This window comes from Macaca mulatta, chromosome 13, assembly GCF_049350105.2.
Source record: "Macaca mulatta isolate MMU2019108-1 chromosome 13, T2T-MMU8v2.0, whole genome shotgun sequence".
Classification (NCBI taxonomy): Eukaryota; Metazoa; Chordata; class Mammalia; order Primates; family Cercopithecidae; genus Macaca; species Macaca mulatta.
Genome location: NC_133418.1, coordinates 45,336,364 through 45,353,741, shown reverse-complemented (window position 1 = coordinate 45,353,741; position 17,378 = coordinate 45,336,364). Strand labels below are relative to the sequence as shown.

Below are 17,378 nucleotides of genomic sequence, written 5' to 3'. Positions count from 1 at the left end.
GAATTTTGGGGACACCCACACATTCAGACCATAGTAGATGACTAATAGTAAACGTAGGCCTTCTCTCTTACAGACTGATCACTAGGGTCAAGTTTTAGCTTGGCCTTTCTGGGAAATACACTATCACCCACTGAAAAGCTGTAGTGGGACCTTGAAAAAACCTGGTGATAGATCTTGAGGATGCTGAACTGGTGGTAGGGACAGAATGTAAAGCTAAATAAAAGACAGTTTATTAATATGGGGAATTGTCTTCTGACTCATATTTTAATGTCCTGGAAAAGCCCCTGAAGATAATCCTAATATGTATTTGTGATGGCTCCTTGGAGCTTAGACAGAAAGATGCCCTACAGTATAGGAGATAAAGATGCAAGAACTTCCTAAAGATGCAAGAACTTCCTTTACAGAATATAGTGGACAGGATCGAAAGGTTCACAGAGGTGAGCAAGCTAGAATTCACTTATTATCAAAGCACTCACTGACAGGGTTCCTCAGGAAGTCTGCAGAAGATTCCCTTCTCAAAAACACAAAGGAAATAATTAGTGAGGGGAGAGCCAGTGATATTAAGAAGCTCAGGGTGGCTGTTCCCTGTAGGCATCGGCTTGCTGGTAGTGAATTCTGCTAAGAACAAGTTGACCTAGTATCAACAGGCATGATGAGATTGCAGATTGGCATAGTTCAGGTGGCAACTCTTAGCCATTGGAGGCGAAGGGGACATAATGACCATAATGGTCAGCAAGATCAGAATAACAGAGAGGAATCTCTAATCTGGGATCTGTGGCAGTGGCTAAGAGGCCTCGGTGTTCCTAGCAATGAGACAGATGGACAACCTGGAGGGTGGCACATCCCATGGAGAAGGCATGGAAGCTCTGTGCCCCTACCTGCGTACCTCACCCTATGCACTGCTTCATCTGTATTCTTTATAACATTCTTTATAGTAAGCCATAAAATGTAAATCAGTGTTTCCCTGAGTTCTGTGAGCTGCTCATACTAATCAATTGAACTCAAGAAGGGGGCATGGGAACCCCAGTTTATAGCCAGTCAGTTAGAAGCACAAGTAAAACAACCTGGGGCTTGTGATTGGTGTCTGAAGCCAGGGGCAGTCTTGTGGAACGGAGGCCTCAACCTGTGGAATCTGATGCTATCTCCCGTAGCTAGTGTCAGTTGAACAGTGTTGGAGGGCACCTAGCTGGTGTCTACTACAGAACTGATTGCGTGGGTGGTGTGTGGGAAGAAAAAAACCCACACGTGTAAACAAAAGTCTTCTGTGTTTATTCTTTTGGTGTGACAACAGAGAAAAACTGTTTTTTCTACACAGCGGTAGATATGCAGCTAAACATTCCAAGGTTTCAATGTGTCCATTTTTTGGACCAGTCATTTTTTCCAAGCAGATTGAATACAGTTATCCATGTTGGAAATTAGTGTTTAACACAACCAGGTTAGATAGAACCTCTGTGTTGGTGCTTGTTTCTCACTTTCTTGTGTGCAGAATGGGAGCATTTCAAGCCACCTCAGAGGGACCACATCGTTACCAAGGCTCTATCTCTGCAGTATGTTAGAAATTGATGCTGGACTGCTCAGAACAGAAAGAAAATACACCTGAGGTTTACTGAGTTCTTACGCAGCATGAAAGGGATCCACAGTTCCTTCCTGGATACTCCCAGAGGGAGACCAGTTGTTATGCCCAGACCGTTTATTCCCCGAAGAAGACCACCAGAGTCCAGAGTCAAAGCTAAGCAGCAAGGATCTTTATTACAGGTTCGAACCTGGAACTCTCCCTCGCTCGTGAAACGAGACGGGCAGGAGAGCTCCCCCACTCAGCTCCGAACAATGTTATATAGTCTAAGAAAAGTGGGCATAGAGTTATTATACAAATCAGATATATGATTGGCTAGTGTTTGAACAAGGCGATTTGGCTAACTATGATTGGTTCCTGCCATTTCTGATATTTTGGTTCAAACTTTGAGGCGGGAGAGCAGGTTTATGGCAGCAAGAGTTTATCTTACTTAAACACGTCTTGTGACCTTGCCTCAGAACTTACAAAATCTCTGGTATGTGCAAAACAAAATCTCTGGTACGTGCAGAAAACCAGGTACTCACAGAACTTACGAAATCTCTGGTATGTGCAAAGATTAGAGAGCAGAACAAGGGTGTAGCGGGTGGGGGGCGGGTACACATCTATCTTTGTGTCCTTTCATTTCCCCCTTCTCATAAGTAACTGGATGTCCAATCTTGGATTTCCAGAGTCTTATAATATAGCCTCACTTTCTGGGTGCAGGAGAGGCTGGTGATGGCTACGGAGGACCATTAGTTGGATGGTATCAAACCTTTCTCTGACAAATTGTAAAATTTTATTTACCACACAGGGGCCTATAGTGAATAGAAGTAGTAAAGACATTAGGGGGCCTAAAAGGGGTGCCAGAAGGGAAAACATTGAAGAGCTCCACCAATTGTTAGTGGCTGTAGTGAATTGTTGCTTTTTCATTTCTAAGCTTAGTTCGTGTAGGCGTTGGACTCTTTCCTCAACTAACCCTGACTCATTTATATAGAAACAGCATTCTTCTTTGAGGAACATACAGGTACCTCCTTTCTCAGCCGTGAGTAAGTCTAAGGCTCTGCGGTTTTGAAGGGTGACCTGTGCTAGGGAGGTGAGCTGCCGCTGAAGGGAGGCTAGGGAATAGGCGGAGTCTTCCATAGCAACAGAGAATTGTTGTAACAGCTTGTCGTTTTCTATCATGGAGTGTTGTAGGGCCCCTCCTGCTAACCCCGCTGCGACGACAGAGGTGGTTAAGGATATTCTGGCAATTAGTGGTAGAAAAACTGCTCGTCTATGTCGCGCAGTTTTAGTTGGGGCGGTCCCTGCCCAGCCTATGAACTCTGCCGGGGTTAGCAGTGTCAGTCGGGGAACTAGGGTAACAGGGATACACAACTGTCTGTCAGAGATGCTTTTGGACAGAGTTTTTAACAGAGTCATATTACACCAGAAGAACACACCAGGGGGAGCATATATGGGACTATTAGGGTATGTAGCCGATTGGTTACAGAGGCTGTTGCTAAATGCCGAATAACAATAGGGGTATTTCTCTTGGTATGGGTCACGGTACAGGGCCACATCAGGTATCGTGACTATCGATGAGTTAAAACCTGTATAGTTTGTGGGAGGGGAGGATAGAGGAACAGCCGTTAATGGTGGTCTTCCTAGGGTTGCACACATAAAGCAAGAGGACAGGTCGCCTAAACCAGTGAGGTTGGCGAATGCTAGCCCTTCCCGTAATAGAGTTAGCCAGGAGAAGGGCTGCAAGTCTTGTGATAGCTTGGTTTCTTGCCTGTGGATTTGTGTGTGGATTAAGGGTTGAATCTGGACTAGACTTCTCCACAGATATAAATGGCTACTGGGCCAGGTACTAGTTGATGAGTAATATACTCCCCCATGTTGTGGGGTTGTCCACCGAGAGTCCCATGGGTCTCTAATTATCCAAGTGTAAGTGACGGGAGACTCAGTTTTGTAAAAATACCACCCTTGTCGTTCTCTCCAGTATCGGACAGAGTGCGTCTTACAGTAGCTATATGGGCAACCTGCACTCTGGTGCCACCAATAATTTTTACAATTATATTCAGTTTGATCATATTCAAAACAGATCATGGGTATTGCTGGTTGGGCAATCTGGAACCTAGTGAAATTGAGGTAAACTATAGTATTACACCCTGAGGGGGGGCAGTCTGCGCTAGCTAGCAGTTTACCTGCTTCGGGGGTTTCCCCGGGGTGAGTTTTGTTCTCATAGAGCCAGAACCTCCAGACATAGGGATTAGACGGCGCAGCAGTGAGGAGAGTCAGATGCATAAGGCATAAAAGCATAGGTAAGCTAGACATGGTTACGGCTATGGGGATGACGGCGCAGGGTTAGCTTTAAGGGATTGTTCTTAGCTTTGTCTATAGTCCATGTAACCGGTGCTCCAGACGGCTCGAGAAGGTCGGATGTTGGGTCCACTGGTTTGACGTGTGTGTAGTGGATCCACGAAGTGATGCCTTCTACTTTGAGAGCGGTGGGAGTAGTCAGGAGTACTTGCAGTGGTCCTTTCCACCTGGGTTGAAGAGTTTCTTGCCGGTGGCGCTTGACTAGGACCCAGTCTCCCGGCTGGAACGGATGAGGCGTCGGCGGAGGTCCTGCCTCGTACAGTTCTCGTAGTCTGGGCCAAATTTCCTGGTGAATTTTCTGTAAGGCTTGTAAGGAGAACAGGAGCTCAGAGACATTTTCAGTTTCAGGTTTGAGTAAGTCATCTTTTAGACTGGGGACCAGGGGTGGGGGTCTGCCATACATGATTTCATATGGTGTGAGGCCTAGTCTGTAAGGGGTATTTCGGGCCCGAAACAGAGCGTAGGGGAGAAGTACTACCCAATTAGTGCCAGTCTCCATGGTCAATTTAGTTAAGGTCTCCTTCAGAGTCCGATTCATACTTTCTACCTGTCCTGAGCTTTGGGGCCTATAAGCACAATGTAATTTCCAATTTGCCCCCAGAATGGAAGCCAAATCCTGACTTACCTTAGCAACGAAGGCTGGTCCATTGTCTGACCCTATTTGGACGGGAAAGCCATACCTGGGGAGGACTTCTTCCAAAATTTTCTTTGCTACAACCTGAGCAGTTTCTCTCTTAGTTGGGAACGCTTCTGTCCATCCTGAAAAAGTATCTACAAAGACAAGTAAGTACTGATACCCATATTTTCCAGGCTTTATCTCAGTAAAGTCTATTTCCCAATAGATACCAGGCCTAGTTCCTCTACACCTAATTCCTGCGGTGGTCTGGGTTTGGGGGCAAGCGTTGTTTAGTTGGCAGGCTTTGCAATTTGTTGTGACATCGCTGGCCAGTTCAGCTATGCGCCTGATTCTAAACTTGGCGTGCCTGATTAAGTCCATCATTCGCCAGGCACCCAGGTGGGTTGTCCGGTGGATGTGTTCCAACACCTGCCGTCCTAATTTTTCTGGTAGGATGGTTTGGTCATTTATATCAGTCCACCACCCATTTTTAACCTGTTTTAGGGGAAGCGTGTTCATCCATTCGCGATCCTGTTCGGTATAGTCGGGAAAACATGGCAAATTTCGCGGGCCAGGATCGGGGAGCTGGAGCGCGAGGAGCTGACTGGGAGCTTTTGCTATGCTCCTTGCGGTTTGGTCAGCTAAGAAGTTGCCTCAAGCAATTGGCGTAGTTGGTTTCTGATGCCCAGGGCAATGTACGATAGCCAATTTCTTTGGTTTCCACAAAGTAGTTAATAGAGCTAGGATCTCTTGCTTGTTTTTTATTTCTTTGCCTTCGGCTGTTAATAGTCCCCTTTCTCTGTAGATGGCCCCATGTATGTGTGCAGTAGCGAAAGCATAGCGGCTATCCGTGTATACTGTTAGTTTTTTCTCTGCCCCTAGGGTGAGGGCCCGTGTAAGGGCTATCAGTTCGGCTCTTTGGGCCGATGTCCCTGGAGGCAAGGGTTCTGCCCAGATTACCTCAGTCTCTGACGTTACAGCCGCTCCTGCATACCGCTGGCCTTGGTGGACATAGCTGCTGCCATCAGTGAACCAGGTGAGTTCTGTGTCGGGGAGCGGACGATCTTGCAGGTCCTCCCGCACCCCATGCACCTGAGCCAGTATCTCAGTGCACTCATGGGACGGGGCGTCCAAGTCTGGATTTGGCTGCAGTGAAGCAGGGTTTAAAGAGGTTGGGGGCAGAAAAGTTATTCTGAGGGGGTTTAACAGCAGTCCTTGATAGTGGGTGAGCCGGGCGTTACTCATCCATCGGTCCGGCGGCTGCCGGAGGACGCCTTCAATGGCATGAGGGGTTATAACGTGCAACTCTTGCCCCATGATAAGTTTATCAGCGTCTCGGACCATTAGGGCAGTCACCGCGATTATCCGGAGGCAGGGTGGCCAGCCAGCAGCCACTGAATCTAATTTTTTTGACAAATAGGCAACTGGCCTCTGCCAGGGGCCTAGGTACTGTGTTAACACGGCTTTTGCAACACCCTTACTTTCATCCACGTATAAGTGGAAGGGCTTGGAGACATCAGGGAGCCCCAGCACGGGGGCTGATAACAAGGCAGTTTTGATTTGCTGAAAGGCCAGCTCAGCCTCTTCCGTCCAATTGAAGGGCTGCCGTTCCTTTGTTGCCTGGTGTAGGGGCTTGGCTAACTCAGCAAATCCGAGTATCCATAACCTACAGAACCCTGCCGACCCCAGGAATTCTCTCACTTGCTGTGTTGACTGGGGTCTAGGGATGCGTAGGACTGTTTCCTTTCGGGCTTTGGTTAGCCAGCGTTGCCCCCCTTTTAATAGGTACCCCAGATAAGTTACCTCCGACTTGCAGATCTGAGCCTTTGTTGCTGAGGCTCAGTAGCCTAGCTCCCCCAGAGTCTTCAGGAGGTCCTCAGTCCCTTGAACACAAGTTTCCGGGGACCTGGCCGCTATTAAGAGATCATCAACATATTGCAAAAGAGTTATTTCAGGGTGTTGCCGCCGGTACTCACCCAGATCTTCATGAAGGGCTTCATCGAACAGGGTTGGCAAGTTCTTGAACCCTTGTGGCAGTCTGGTCCATGTTAGCTGACCGTTGATGCCCCTCTCAGGATCCGTCCATTGAAATGCAAAGAGTTCTTGACTTTTGGGAGCCAGAGGAAGGCTGAAGAAAGCGTCTTTTAGATCAAGAATGGTATACCACTGTTTTTTGGGATGTAAGGCACTCAGAAGGGTGTATGGATTGGGCACAGTGGGATGTATGTCCATGACCCTTTTATTAACTTCTCTTAAATCCTGTACTGGCCTGTAGTCCATACTGTTGGGTTTACGAACAGGTAACAGTGGAGTATTCCAGGATGAGTGGCAAGCCCGTAGGACTCCCTGGTCTAGGAGTCGGCGGATATGGGGCGTAATTCCTTCTCTTGCCTCCAGGGGCATAGGATATTGCCGAACCCGAACCGGGTCCGTCCCTAGCTTAACTTCCACAAATATGGCAGGTCGATGTTTAGCTAGCCCCAAGCCCCCAGTTTCTGCCCACGCTTCAGGGAAACGCTGGAGCCAAGAGTCAATTCCCTGATCGGGGGGCTTTTGCTCTTGATGGAGTCGGTACTCATCTTCTAAGGTGACAGTCAGGATAGATATTGGCCTGTTTTGGGAATCAGTTATCTTGGGCCCTTCTGGCTCAAAGTGGATTTGGGCCCCCATCTTTGTCAGCAAGTCCCTCCCTAGTAGAGGGCAGGGGCTCTCTGGGATGACTAGGAAGGAATGGGAGACTTTTCCCGTTCCTAAGTCTACAGTCCTCTGGGTTGTCCAGGGGTATTTTTTGATGCCTGTGGCCCCATGCACCCAGGATATTTTCTTAGATATTTTTCCAATTGGTTTGGTTAGGACTGAGCGTTCCGCCCCAGTATCGACCAAGAAGCGAACTGGGGACCCCTCCACTTGCAAAGTTACCCTGGGTTCGGGGAGGGGGTCCAAACCCCGTCCTCCCTAGTCAGAGTCCTGGGTAACGAGTACGGAGGTAGGGTTAGCTGGTCTCCGTTTCTTTGGGCAGTCTTTAATCCAGTGGCCACGTTCCTTGCAATAAGCACACTGATCTTTTTCTAATCCTTGCCTAGGGCCTTGCTTTTTCTGCTTTCTGTTTTGGCCATTTCCTGCCTGGGGGAAAGCTGCTACTAAGACTTTGGTCATTTCTTTGGTTGCCTTGAACTGTTTTTCTTCTGGAGTATCCCTATTATTATAAACTCGCTGGGCCATCTGAAGGAGGTCCTGAATCTGCTTTCCCTCTAAACCTTCTAATTTCTGGAGTTTTCTTTTAATATCTGGTGTTGCCTGGTTTACAAAGGACATTACTACCGCTGCCTGATTTTCCGGTGCTTCCGGGTCCATAGGGGTAAACTGTCTGAAGGCTTCCATTAATCTCTCTAAATACACAGCGGGGCTTTCTGTCTTACCTTGTAACACAGAATATACTTTAGCCAAATTGGTGGGCTTGCGAGCTGCAGCCCGGAGACTCGCCATTAGAGTCTGGCGATAAATGAGCAGTCGTCCCCTACCTTCTGCCGTATTGTAGTTCCATCTGGGCCGGGTCAAAGGGAAAGCCGCATTAATGAGGTCAGGATTTGCAGTTGGCTGGCCGTCATCTCCTGGAACCAGTTTTCTGGCCTCAACTTGGATTCTTTCCTGCTCCTCCGTTGTGAACAGGATTCGGAGGAGCTGTTGACAGTCATCCCAGGTCGGCTGGTGAGTAAACATGACACTGTCTAACAACGAGGTTAGATCTTTGGGATTATCTGAGAACCGAGCATTTTGGGACTTCCAATTGTATAAATCACTGGTGGAAAAAGGCCAATACATGAGACGGGAGAGCCCGGTATCATCGAGCGATCCTATTTCTCTGAGAGGCAGGGCTACAGTGGAGTCAGGGAGTCGGGAAGCTTGGTCCCGCTGTACGTGGCCTCGTGTTCCGCCGGCCGGCCCCCCCAGGTTACTTTCGCTCTCGGCTGCTTCCGCTTCTCGGTTTCCCTCTATGGAAGCACCACCCTGGGGGACTGGGTCCTGCGGGATAAGGTGCGGATATGGTGGGGGAAATGTGGGTTCTAACGTTAGGGGGTCCTGGCTGTCTGGCAGCACAGGGGCCGAGGGAGCAGAGGGAGTCTTTTGTCTTGTAGGTCGCGTTACTAGGACTTTGCAGGGCTCAGGGATGAATGGAGTTATCCAGGATGGTGGGTTTTCCACAAGATCCTGCCACACTAGAATATAAGGAATTTGATCAGGATGTCCTGACTGCCCTGGCAGGAAAATCTTAGTTTTTACCTTAGTAATAATAGAGAGACAGAAAGTTCCTTCGGAGGGCCACCCTACGCCGAAAGAGGGCCACTCCGAACGGCAGAAAGTAACTAGCTTTCCCTTCTTTAGTTCTACGCTTAAGTTACGCCCCCGAGCCTTCACATCCTTAAAATTGGTAACAAGGAGTGAGAGCGGCGTGCTCTGGTTGTTGCCCATCTTTGGACTGCTCCTACAAAGAGAAGGGGGGACGAAAATGAGTGTGAAGCAGAGGGGAGTATCCGACAGGTCCGGTCCTGGAAGGGGAAGAAAAGGTTTTATGTTTCGTTTTGGGCTTACACTTAACACTTAACGATAACGGACAGACAGTAATAACGATGAGCATTCGCGAGCGCGTGTCGGACTTCCGACCTGAGTCAGACGGGGCAACCAAGGATGGAGGCCCCCAGATGGGCACTGGGGAACGTCTCCCACCAGTCCCGAGTGGCTGTCTTCTAGCACGTCCGCCAAGACCGTGCCACTTACAGAACAGACCAATACAGATTACAGATTACGGATTTCGCGAAATTTCAGGGAGACAGACAGAGACAAAGACAGAGACAGTGACAAAGCCGGCTTACCTACAGATTAAGATCCGTTGACTTGGGGGTCTGGTGGGCTTGGGGGAAATCCCGGACGAGCCCCCATTTGTTATGCCCAGACCGTTTATTCCCCGAAGAAGACCACCAGAGTCCAGAGTCAAAGCTAAGCAGCAAGGATCTTTATTACAGGTTCGAACCTGGAACTCTCCCTCGCTCGTGAAACGAGACGGGCAGGAGAGCTCCCCCACTCAGCTCCGAACAATGTTATATAGTCTAAGAAAAGTGGGCATAGAGTTATTATACAAATCAGATATATGATTGGCTAGTGTTTGAACAAGGCGATTTGGCTAACTATGATTGGTTCCTGCCATTTCTGATATTTTGGTTCAAACTTTGAGGCGGGAGAGCAGGTTTATGGCAGCAAGAGTTTATCTTACTTAAACACGTCTTGTGACCTTGCCTCAGAACTTACAAAATCTCTGGTATGTGCAAAACAAAATCTCTGGTACGTGCAGAAAACCAGGTACTCACAGAACTTACGAAATCTCTGGTATGTGCAAAGATTAGAGAGCAGAACAAGGGTGTAGCGGGTGGGGGGCGGGTACACATCTATCTTTGTGTCCTTTCACAGTTACAAACCTAAGCACCTGAAAAATATGCAGTGATCCCACAGCAAAGATCTTAAAATATTGACAGCCTAAGCCAGCAGCTAAAGGAAGGCTATATTTGAGAAGCAGATGTGCACACCCAAGCAAAATTGTGCCCAAGTCAGCGAGGAAACACTGCTGAGCCTAACCAGGCTGAAGGAAGCAACAACAAGTTCACTTTTCCTTCTACCCAAAAGATTTCCAAGGGTGGCCCTCAGACCACCTGCAGTGTGTCACCTGGGGTAATAAGTAAATTGCAGACCCTCCAAGTCCTCTGCACATACTACAGAACAGAATTTCTGAAGGCATAGCTTTGGAATCTGTACTTTTTTAAAAAAACAAGTTGCTCAGGTTATTTTTCAAGCAATCATCAAAAATCATTGCAGTTTATCCAGAAACTCTTTACCTCTTTCTTCACCTGGGTAACTACCACTTTGAAGACAACTCAAAGGATATCTTCTCCAGGAAGCCTTCCCTCAGGCAGGATTGAATGCCCATCTTCTGGGCTCCCCTCAGCACAGAGGGCATAACATGATCACTCTTATTATACACACTATTATCAAGTGCCTGTTACTTGCCAGTTCCTAGAAGGCAAGAACTATGTTTTCTTCATACTAATTTCCCCTGGATCTAGCATGTTCACTAACTCATGGGCCACTTCAACTAAACCTGGAATGAAATGCTGTCAGACAGAAAAATCACCTGCTATAAACTTTATTTAGGGCCCTGGGTTTAGAATCCAGTACAGGATGACCACTGGTGACTGGGGATAGGAGTGGTGAATTCAAGTAACAAAACTTTGTCTTCTTGCTCTCCCCACTTATTGTCTGTGATTTTTCTCCTATACATCATCTCTCTTCTTCCTTTGTTTCCTCTCACAATCCAGAAGTTTCTGCTTCTCTTATCCTGTTAGGCTCAGCCCAGGAAATCTTGGGGATTCGTTTCTAGTTTCACAGGAAAAACATTGAATTGGTCACTCATAAAGGGTAAATTTTATGAGATGTGAACTGTATCTCAAGGAAACTGTTAAAAAAAAAAAAAGTATGACCAAGAAGAATCCCATGATTTAGTCAATGCCAAACTCTTAGGTACCATGCACTATACTCCGTCTTTGGCTTTCTGAGCCTACAGCTCTTCTTCTGTTTTTGGTCCTTTTTTTCTGATGTGCAATCTGCTTTCTTGTTAGTGTCAGCCCTGATATTCTTACATCGGAGTGACGCCAGTCCCAAGGCCTCTTGTCTGGTTTCTAACAATCCCCTGCTTTGCTAGTTCTTGGTAATTGAGCTCACCTGCTTCAGGCCACACGCTGGACTCTGATATTGACTCCTACCTTGCTCTTACCTGGCAGCAATTGCACAGGCTGGGTGCCTATTCCCACAGCCCCTGCTGCTACCCACTACCTGTTCCTCTCTATGCAGCTGCCACCTCTCAGGCATTTGAGACTCTCAGGTTCTCAGAAATGTTCTCAGATAACACTCAGGGTGAGCATAATCTACTGTGTCCCACTCTGAAAAAATGCACTTGAGTTCATAGCTCACCATTTTAGTTAAGTCTTAATTTCTTTGTCACTAGCTCCAGGGCAGCAGAGTGGTTTGAGGGAATGAAGGAATAAAAGAACATGTGTTCCATTAAGAGGGTTTTCCATCTCACCCTACCTTTCCCTCTTTGTCTCCTGAGCCTTCTAGGTAGGTATTGCTTCTCTTTCAGACGCATCTTTCTCTGCAGGAGTAAACTAGGGATTTCAAAAAAAATGAGGAAACAGGAAAACTGGAAGATGCCAGAAGGCTGCATATTTAAACCTGAGCTGGAAAGGAAAGAGAAGCAAAATAAGTCTGTATAGGCTGACTTTGGAGCCATGGCATGAAGCAGAAGTCAGACTTTGGAAAAGTTATGAGACATGAAAGTGAGAGAGATGAGAAGGGAAAGAGGCTTTTAAGAAAATTTTCTGTAAATAATAAATATATTCTCCCTTTGGCTATTCTTCTAGTAAGTAATAAATTGCTTTTCAATTCTTTTGGCTATGGGAGGTTTTTTTTTAAAATTGTAACATCATGATAATAGAGCTCAGAGAAGGGGTGGCCTTTATATGGGTGATAGAAGCTTGTCTAGATCCTGAAACCACTGTTCCCAGGAGGTGGCCTCCTCCTGTAATGCACATGTGGGTCCCTAAACCCAGACAAAATAGCTTTTGTGACATAACAGATAAGGAAAACAGAATTATTGGAAAGACTGATAGCGAGAGAACTGTTTACTGGCCATAGCACAGGGAGAGAAGTTGGGGAATCAAAGTGGCAAGGAAATAACAATTTATTCCTTATGAAATAGCTAATGTGATTAGCTTTTTGGTATGTGTGCATGGAGAAGCAAGCAACTGGAGACAGTCTTTTGATCTCTGGCTGTCTGAGTAGAGGATCATACCAGTGGGTGGAGGCAGCTCAGATCTCCCACTCTGAGCAGGGAGCCTGACTCTTTGAAGTATTCTCCTCCCTACTTTTCCTGCTAACAGACAGTGAGGAAGAAGGTCACATCCCTAGGGCAGGTCAGGAGATCTTGAAGTTTCCCCAGTAACAGGAATTTAACAGAGATGACCATGGGAAAGGCTGTAAAGTAGTTCAAGCTGCATTTCAAAATCTCTCCATTACCCTTTGGCTCCATTCCTATCCCAGGTGAATAGCAGGTATATTTTTCTGCTTTTCCTGATTACTGAAAGCTCTTCCATGGAGCCCTTATCAGCCTAGATCATATTCTATGCCATAACCTTCCTCCTCTCCCATCAAAACTGCCCTGAACCCATTTCATGAGGTCCTTGGTGTGAACCAAATTCATACTGGTCTCCAATGACTTACAGCAATAATAATACCTAATATTATTGAAGATAACTATGCATTAGGTCCTATTTTAAGGTCTCTACCTCTGTTAGCTTTTCTAAGACTTACAGTACCCCTTTTATAAGGTTGGCAATATTATCTGTTCAAATCACTTAAGGTAGACAACTGATTGCTGTGCTAAGAATAGGACTCATTTGGTGGCCAGGAGCAATGTATGATCTAATAGTTATATGAGAACACCAGTCTTGATTTCACCAAGATTTCAGATCTCTTCCTGAAAATTCTTGATGATTTCCTGTTCATGTGCCCATAACAGATTTTAAAAAGGGAGAGTAGAACAAAACACTCTTTATATTAGCTCCCAATTAAAATCTTCAAAAACCAAACAAAAAGTGATGTATAATTTAAAATTATTTTGATATAAATATAAATATATAAAAATACATTTGTACATCACATAATGTTCCTAGTTCAGATTGTCTTCCTTCATTCAAAGATATTTCAGAACAAGAGGAGATATTCTGTCAATATTACTTATTGGACATCATGCCTGTCACATACTGGACTGGAGCATAAAACAAATGACCAAGACAGACACAGTCTTTACACTTAAAGAAATTAAAATTTAGATAAAAGATTCTTGAGAACACTTGTATAACACCTTGCCACTGTAAATTGGGTTTTTTATTTTGTTTTATTAAACAAAATGTGTTAAACAGCTATAATTATACCCATTTATTTTCATCATTTTATTGCAATTTTTATGTGTTTTCTATTCATCTGATGGCTGAATTCTGTTTTTGTCTTGTTTTCACCGAATTTTTGATAGTGAAATTTAACCCATTTACATTTATTGAGATAACTGATATGTTTACCCTCATCCCTATTTCAGACATAATCTTTGTTTTACTTTATAAACTAGGTTATGTTTTGTTGCAAGGAACATTTGGACAAACATTGGCTTAGATTAGGATTGTAGTCATTAACTTAATGAAAAGTATAATGTTAGGTGGTTCCAGGATTGGTTTAGCAGTGCCATATCAAGGTACATGGTGTTCCTCTACTAAATTTGCTTGTCTTTTTTTTATCGTTTCATGTTGGCTTCTCAGCACAAAGTGTTACTTTACCATACAACAACATTCAAAACCAGTTAGTATCAGCAAATAATACTGATATAATATTTATTTTGTATCAGGACTGTTCCAGAGACTTTACAGATATTACTCATTCTATCCTTAGGGCAACCTATCAGGTAGGCATTATTATCATCTCAAGTTTACAAGTAAAGACTGAAACACAGAGAACAATTTATTAAAACATTATAATTAATCCTTTTTCCATTTGCCCTGAGAATACTTGCTGGTGACACTTGTGGCTGCAGCATTTACCCTGAGATAACTTTGCCACGAAATATCTTGCTTTCATTATTATTTTCACCTCACTCTAGTATATTGACTTTGGAAACAAAGAGATCATTCTATTTATAGCATTCTGTTTTAAGTAGTGGTATTTCCACTTAAAAGTATTGTAATTCTCAATCGTGGAAAATGTCCAATCCTAGAAAACATAGCATTCCTATGGGTTATAGTAACATCATTGCCAAATATTTGTTGGCCAAAGATTCATTTGATGATTCTTGTTTTCTGAAATAGATGATTCTGATGATTCAGACAATTCTGATGTTAGTTCTGTTTAGAAATAACTCCAAGAACAGTTTTTATATTTTATTTTCACATTGAAAATTAGTCAGATTTGCTTCAGCCTCAAAGAGCATGTTTATATAAAATTAAATGAGCGTTGGCAGCAAGCTGCACTTTGTTTTTTCTAAATGGGAAAAGGGTTTCAAGGGAGAAAGGACTGACCGCTCCAGATCTCCAAACGTAGTTTCACAATTCATGCCTTGGCACCTGCCCTGAGCCATGACTCCACTCTTTGTGGTCTGAGATCTGAGCATCTCAGAGGCATTCCACTCCTACTGTTTCTTTCTCATGTATTTTCAGTTCTAATTTTTTTGTTTGTTTTATTTCTCTGCATAAATATTTTCATCTTCTCTCTCTGTTTCTTGAAATTGCTAATATTTCTGGATTGCTTATTATAAGCTTGCTTTCAAATGCTGCTATGAATTTCTTATTTTGAATTCTGTATATTTTCTGATATTTCATGTAATTTTAGATGTGCAAGAGGAATGGTTTGTGTTCTCAATCAGCTCTCTTGATAAAACTCAGCCTCACTATTTTAAAGATGAGGAAACAGGCCAGGAGAGACTTGTGAGTGGTTAGCTTAATTAGTATTACAAAGTGAACTAAAGACTGAAGTGCCTATGGTCATACACTGAGTTTGATGCCAGCGGGGACTTTTAGTCTGAGAATTTACCCACTATCTTATATTTTGTCTCTAAAAATTGTTTTAAAACCAAATAGAACTTTAGTTTTTGCTTACTAAAACATCTTTAGCTTATTTATTCCACAGGAATTCTTCTACTATAAAAAGCATATAAATCATAGATAAATAACAAAATAAATAACCTCTTAACATTCACAAATAACTTCTCTAATGTTTTACTATATATCATTCAAGTATTTTTGAATTGATATGTATAATTATTTTTGATAAAATTTGAATTAATATACACATAGCTTTTCAGCTTAACTTTTAAAACATTCAACCATATATTGTGAGGTTTCTCCATATATTATGTGGATTCTTTTAAAACATCACTTTTAATGACTCCATGGTTTTTTGTTATACAGATTTAATAAAAATTTAAGCAATGCAATAATGTTTCAAATTTATGATCATTTTTAAATGGCAGTTTTCTCTGAGCTCAACATGAAAGATATCAGGTACCAAAGTGGATTGTGAAACAGATCATTCTTTAAGAATTGCAAGCAGAGTCAAAAAGCAGTTAAATGCTCTTGAATCCCTCACCCACATCAAGGATAGATATGGTTGAGAAATTGCTCATGGGATGGTTTCTTTGGACAAAGTTATGCTCTGGGAACCCACCCCAAAGGGGAGAGATAGAGGTTCCTCTAACTTTACCTCAAGTGGAAAGAAAGGGGCTCCAGTGGGACTACCTGGAAGGTTTCATTCGTTTTCCTGAAATAACCCTTACAAAGTCTTAAATCTGGAGATGAGTTGACTGAAAGCATAAGCACAGAAGAAATGGTTGTGTTGCAAGCTTAGTATTTCAAGCTGTGTCAAGACAAAATGATAGCATATAGGCTGTGCCCAAAAGAACTGACTGGAGTTTACATCCTGTCCAAGAGGATCAAATGTAGGGGCACTAGGACCCCGGAAAAGATAATCTAGATAGGGTGGACTGATATGGGAATGGCTAAACAGATAAAAATGCAACACATCATAAAAAATACAGATTAATTTTCTCACTAGAGCTCCCTAGGAACTCATGAAGATACTGAAGAGAAAATGTTAACTTACATATCTGCCAGGCTCAGATGTCAAGTAATCTTTTTTTTTTTTTTTTTTTTTGAGATGGAGTCTCGCTCTGTCGCCCAGGCTGGAGTGCAGTGGCCGGATCTCAGCTCACTGCAAGCTCCGCCTCCCGGGTTTACACCATTCTCCTGCCTCAGCCTCCCGAGTAGCTGGGACTACAGGCGCCCGCCACCTCGCCCGGCTAGTTTTTTGTATGTTTAGTAGAGATGGGGTTTCACCGTATTAGCCAGAATGGTCTCGATCTCCTGACCTCGTGATCCACCAGTCTCGGCCTCTCAAAGTGCTGGGATTACAGGCTTGAGCCACCGCGCCCAGCCGATGTCAAGTAATCTTAACAGTAGTACCAATCAATTTATAATTTTCTTGCCCCACATATTTTCCACACTATGACTCTAGATAAAATTCAGGAAAAAATAATTTCTTTTTCATGAAAAAATAGTAATGTCTAAAATTATTTTGTCTGATAATATTATTATTTTAATATTATGATATTACTTAAAATTCAGCTATAGAACATAATATTTGAATTATATCAAGGTTTCATTTGTTGTTTAGCCTATGTTCATTCATTTATTTGAGGAAATATAAAATTATCTTTCATTTACTCAGCAATAATTTTATTGCGGTCCTCCTATTCATCGGGCATTGTGTTAGTCCAGCGGTAAACAAATTAGATAAAAATCCCTGCCCTCAGATAATTTATATTCAGAGGGTAGGGGCAGACATCAAAAAAAGTAAGAAAGAAAATGCATAGAATGTTAGATGTTAAACAGTGTTACGGAAGAAAGGAGCATAGAATTAGGCGAGGGAGCATCAGAGTGGATGGCAGATTTCAGTTTAGATGGGATAAAGTGAAGGTCAGGCAGGATAAAGACCTAAAGGAGGTGAGGGGATGAGATATGCAGACACCCGGGAAGACTGTTCCAGGAAGGGGGAACAGAATGTGCAAATAAACTGATGCGCAAATATGCAAGAATGTTAAATACAAAGAGAGGTCACAGAAGTCAGTGAAGGGCAGATTAAGAAGAGCATTCTAGGTTATTGTAAGAACTTGGTTTTCAAATAGTTTATGTTTGTAATTATTAT

At 43.8% G+C, this 17,378-nt stretch overlaps 1 protein-coding gene across 1 annotated transcript; it reads right to left on the bottom strand.

Annotated features, from left to right (window-relative positions):
• Window positions 1–4,606: 4,606 nt before the first annotated feature.
• On the bottom strand, window positions 4,607–5,870 carry LOC144333995 (uncharacterized). The gene is made up of 2 exons (XM_077960261.1): window positions 5,490–5,870; window positions 4,607–4,684 (listed from the first exon to the last, which is right to left on the bottom strand). The coding sequence occupies exons 1-2, from the start codon at window positions 5,844–5,846 to the stop codon at window positions 4,625–4,627; spliced, it is 417 nt and encodes a 138-aa protein (XP_077816387.1). The 5' UTR covers window positions 5,847–5,870; the 3' UTR covers window positions 4,607–4,624.
• Window positions 5,871–17,378: the final 11,508 nt, after the last annotated feature.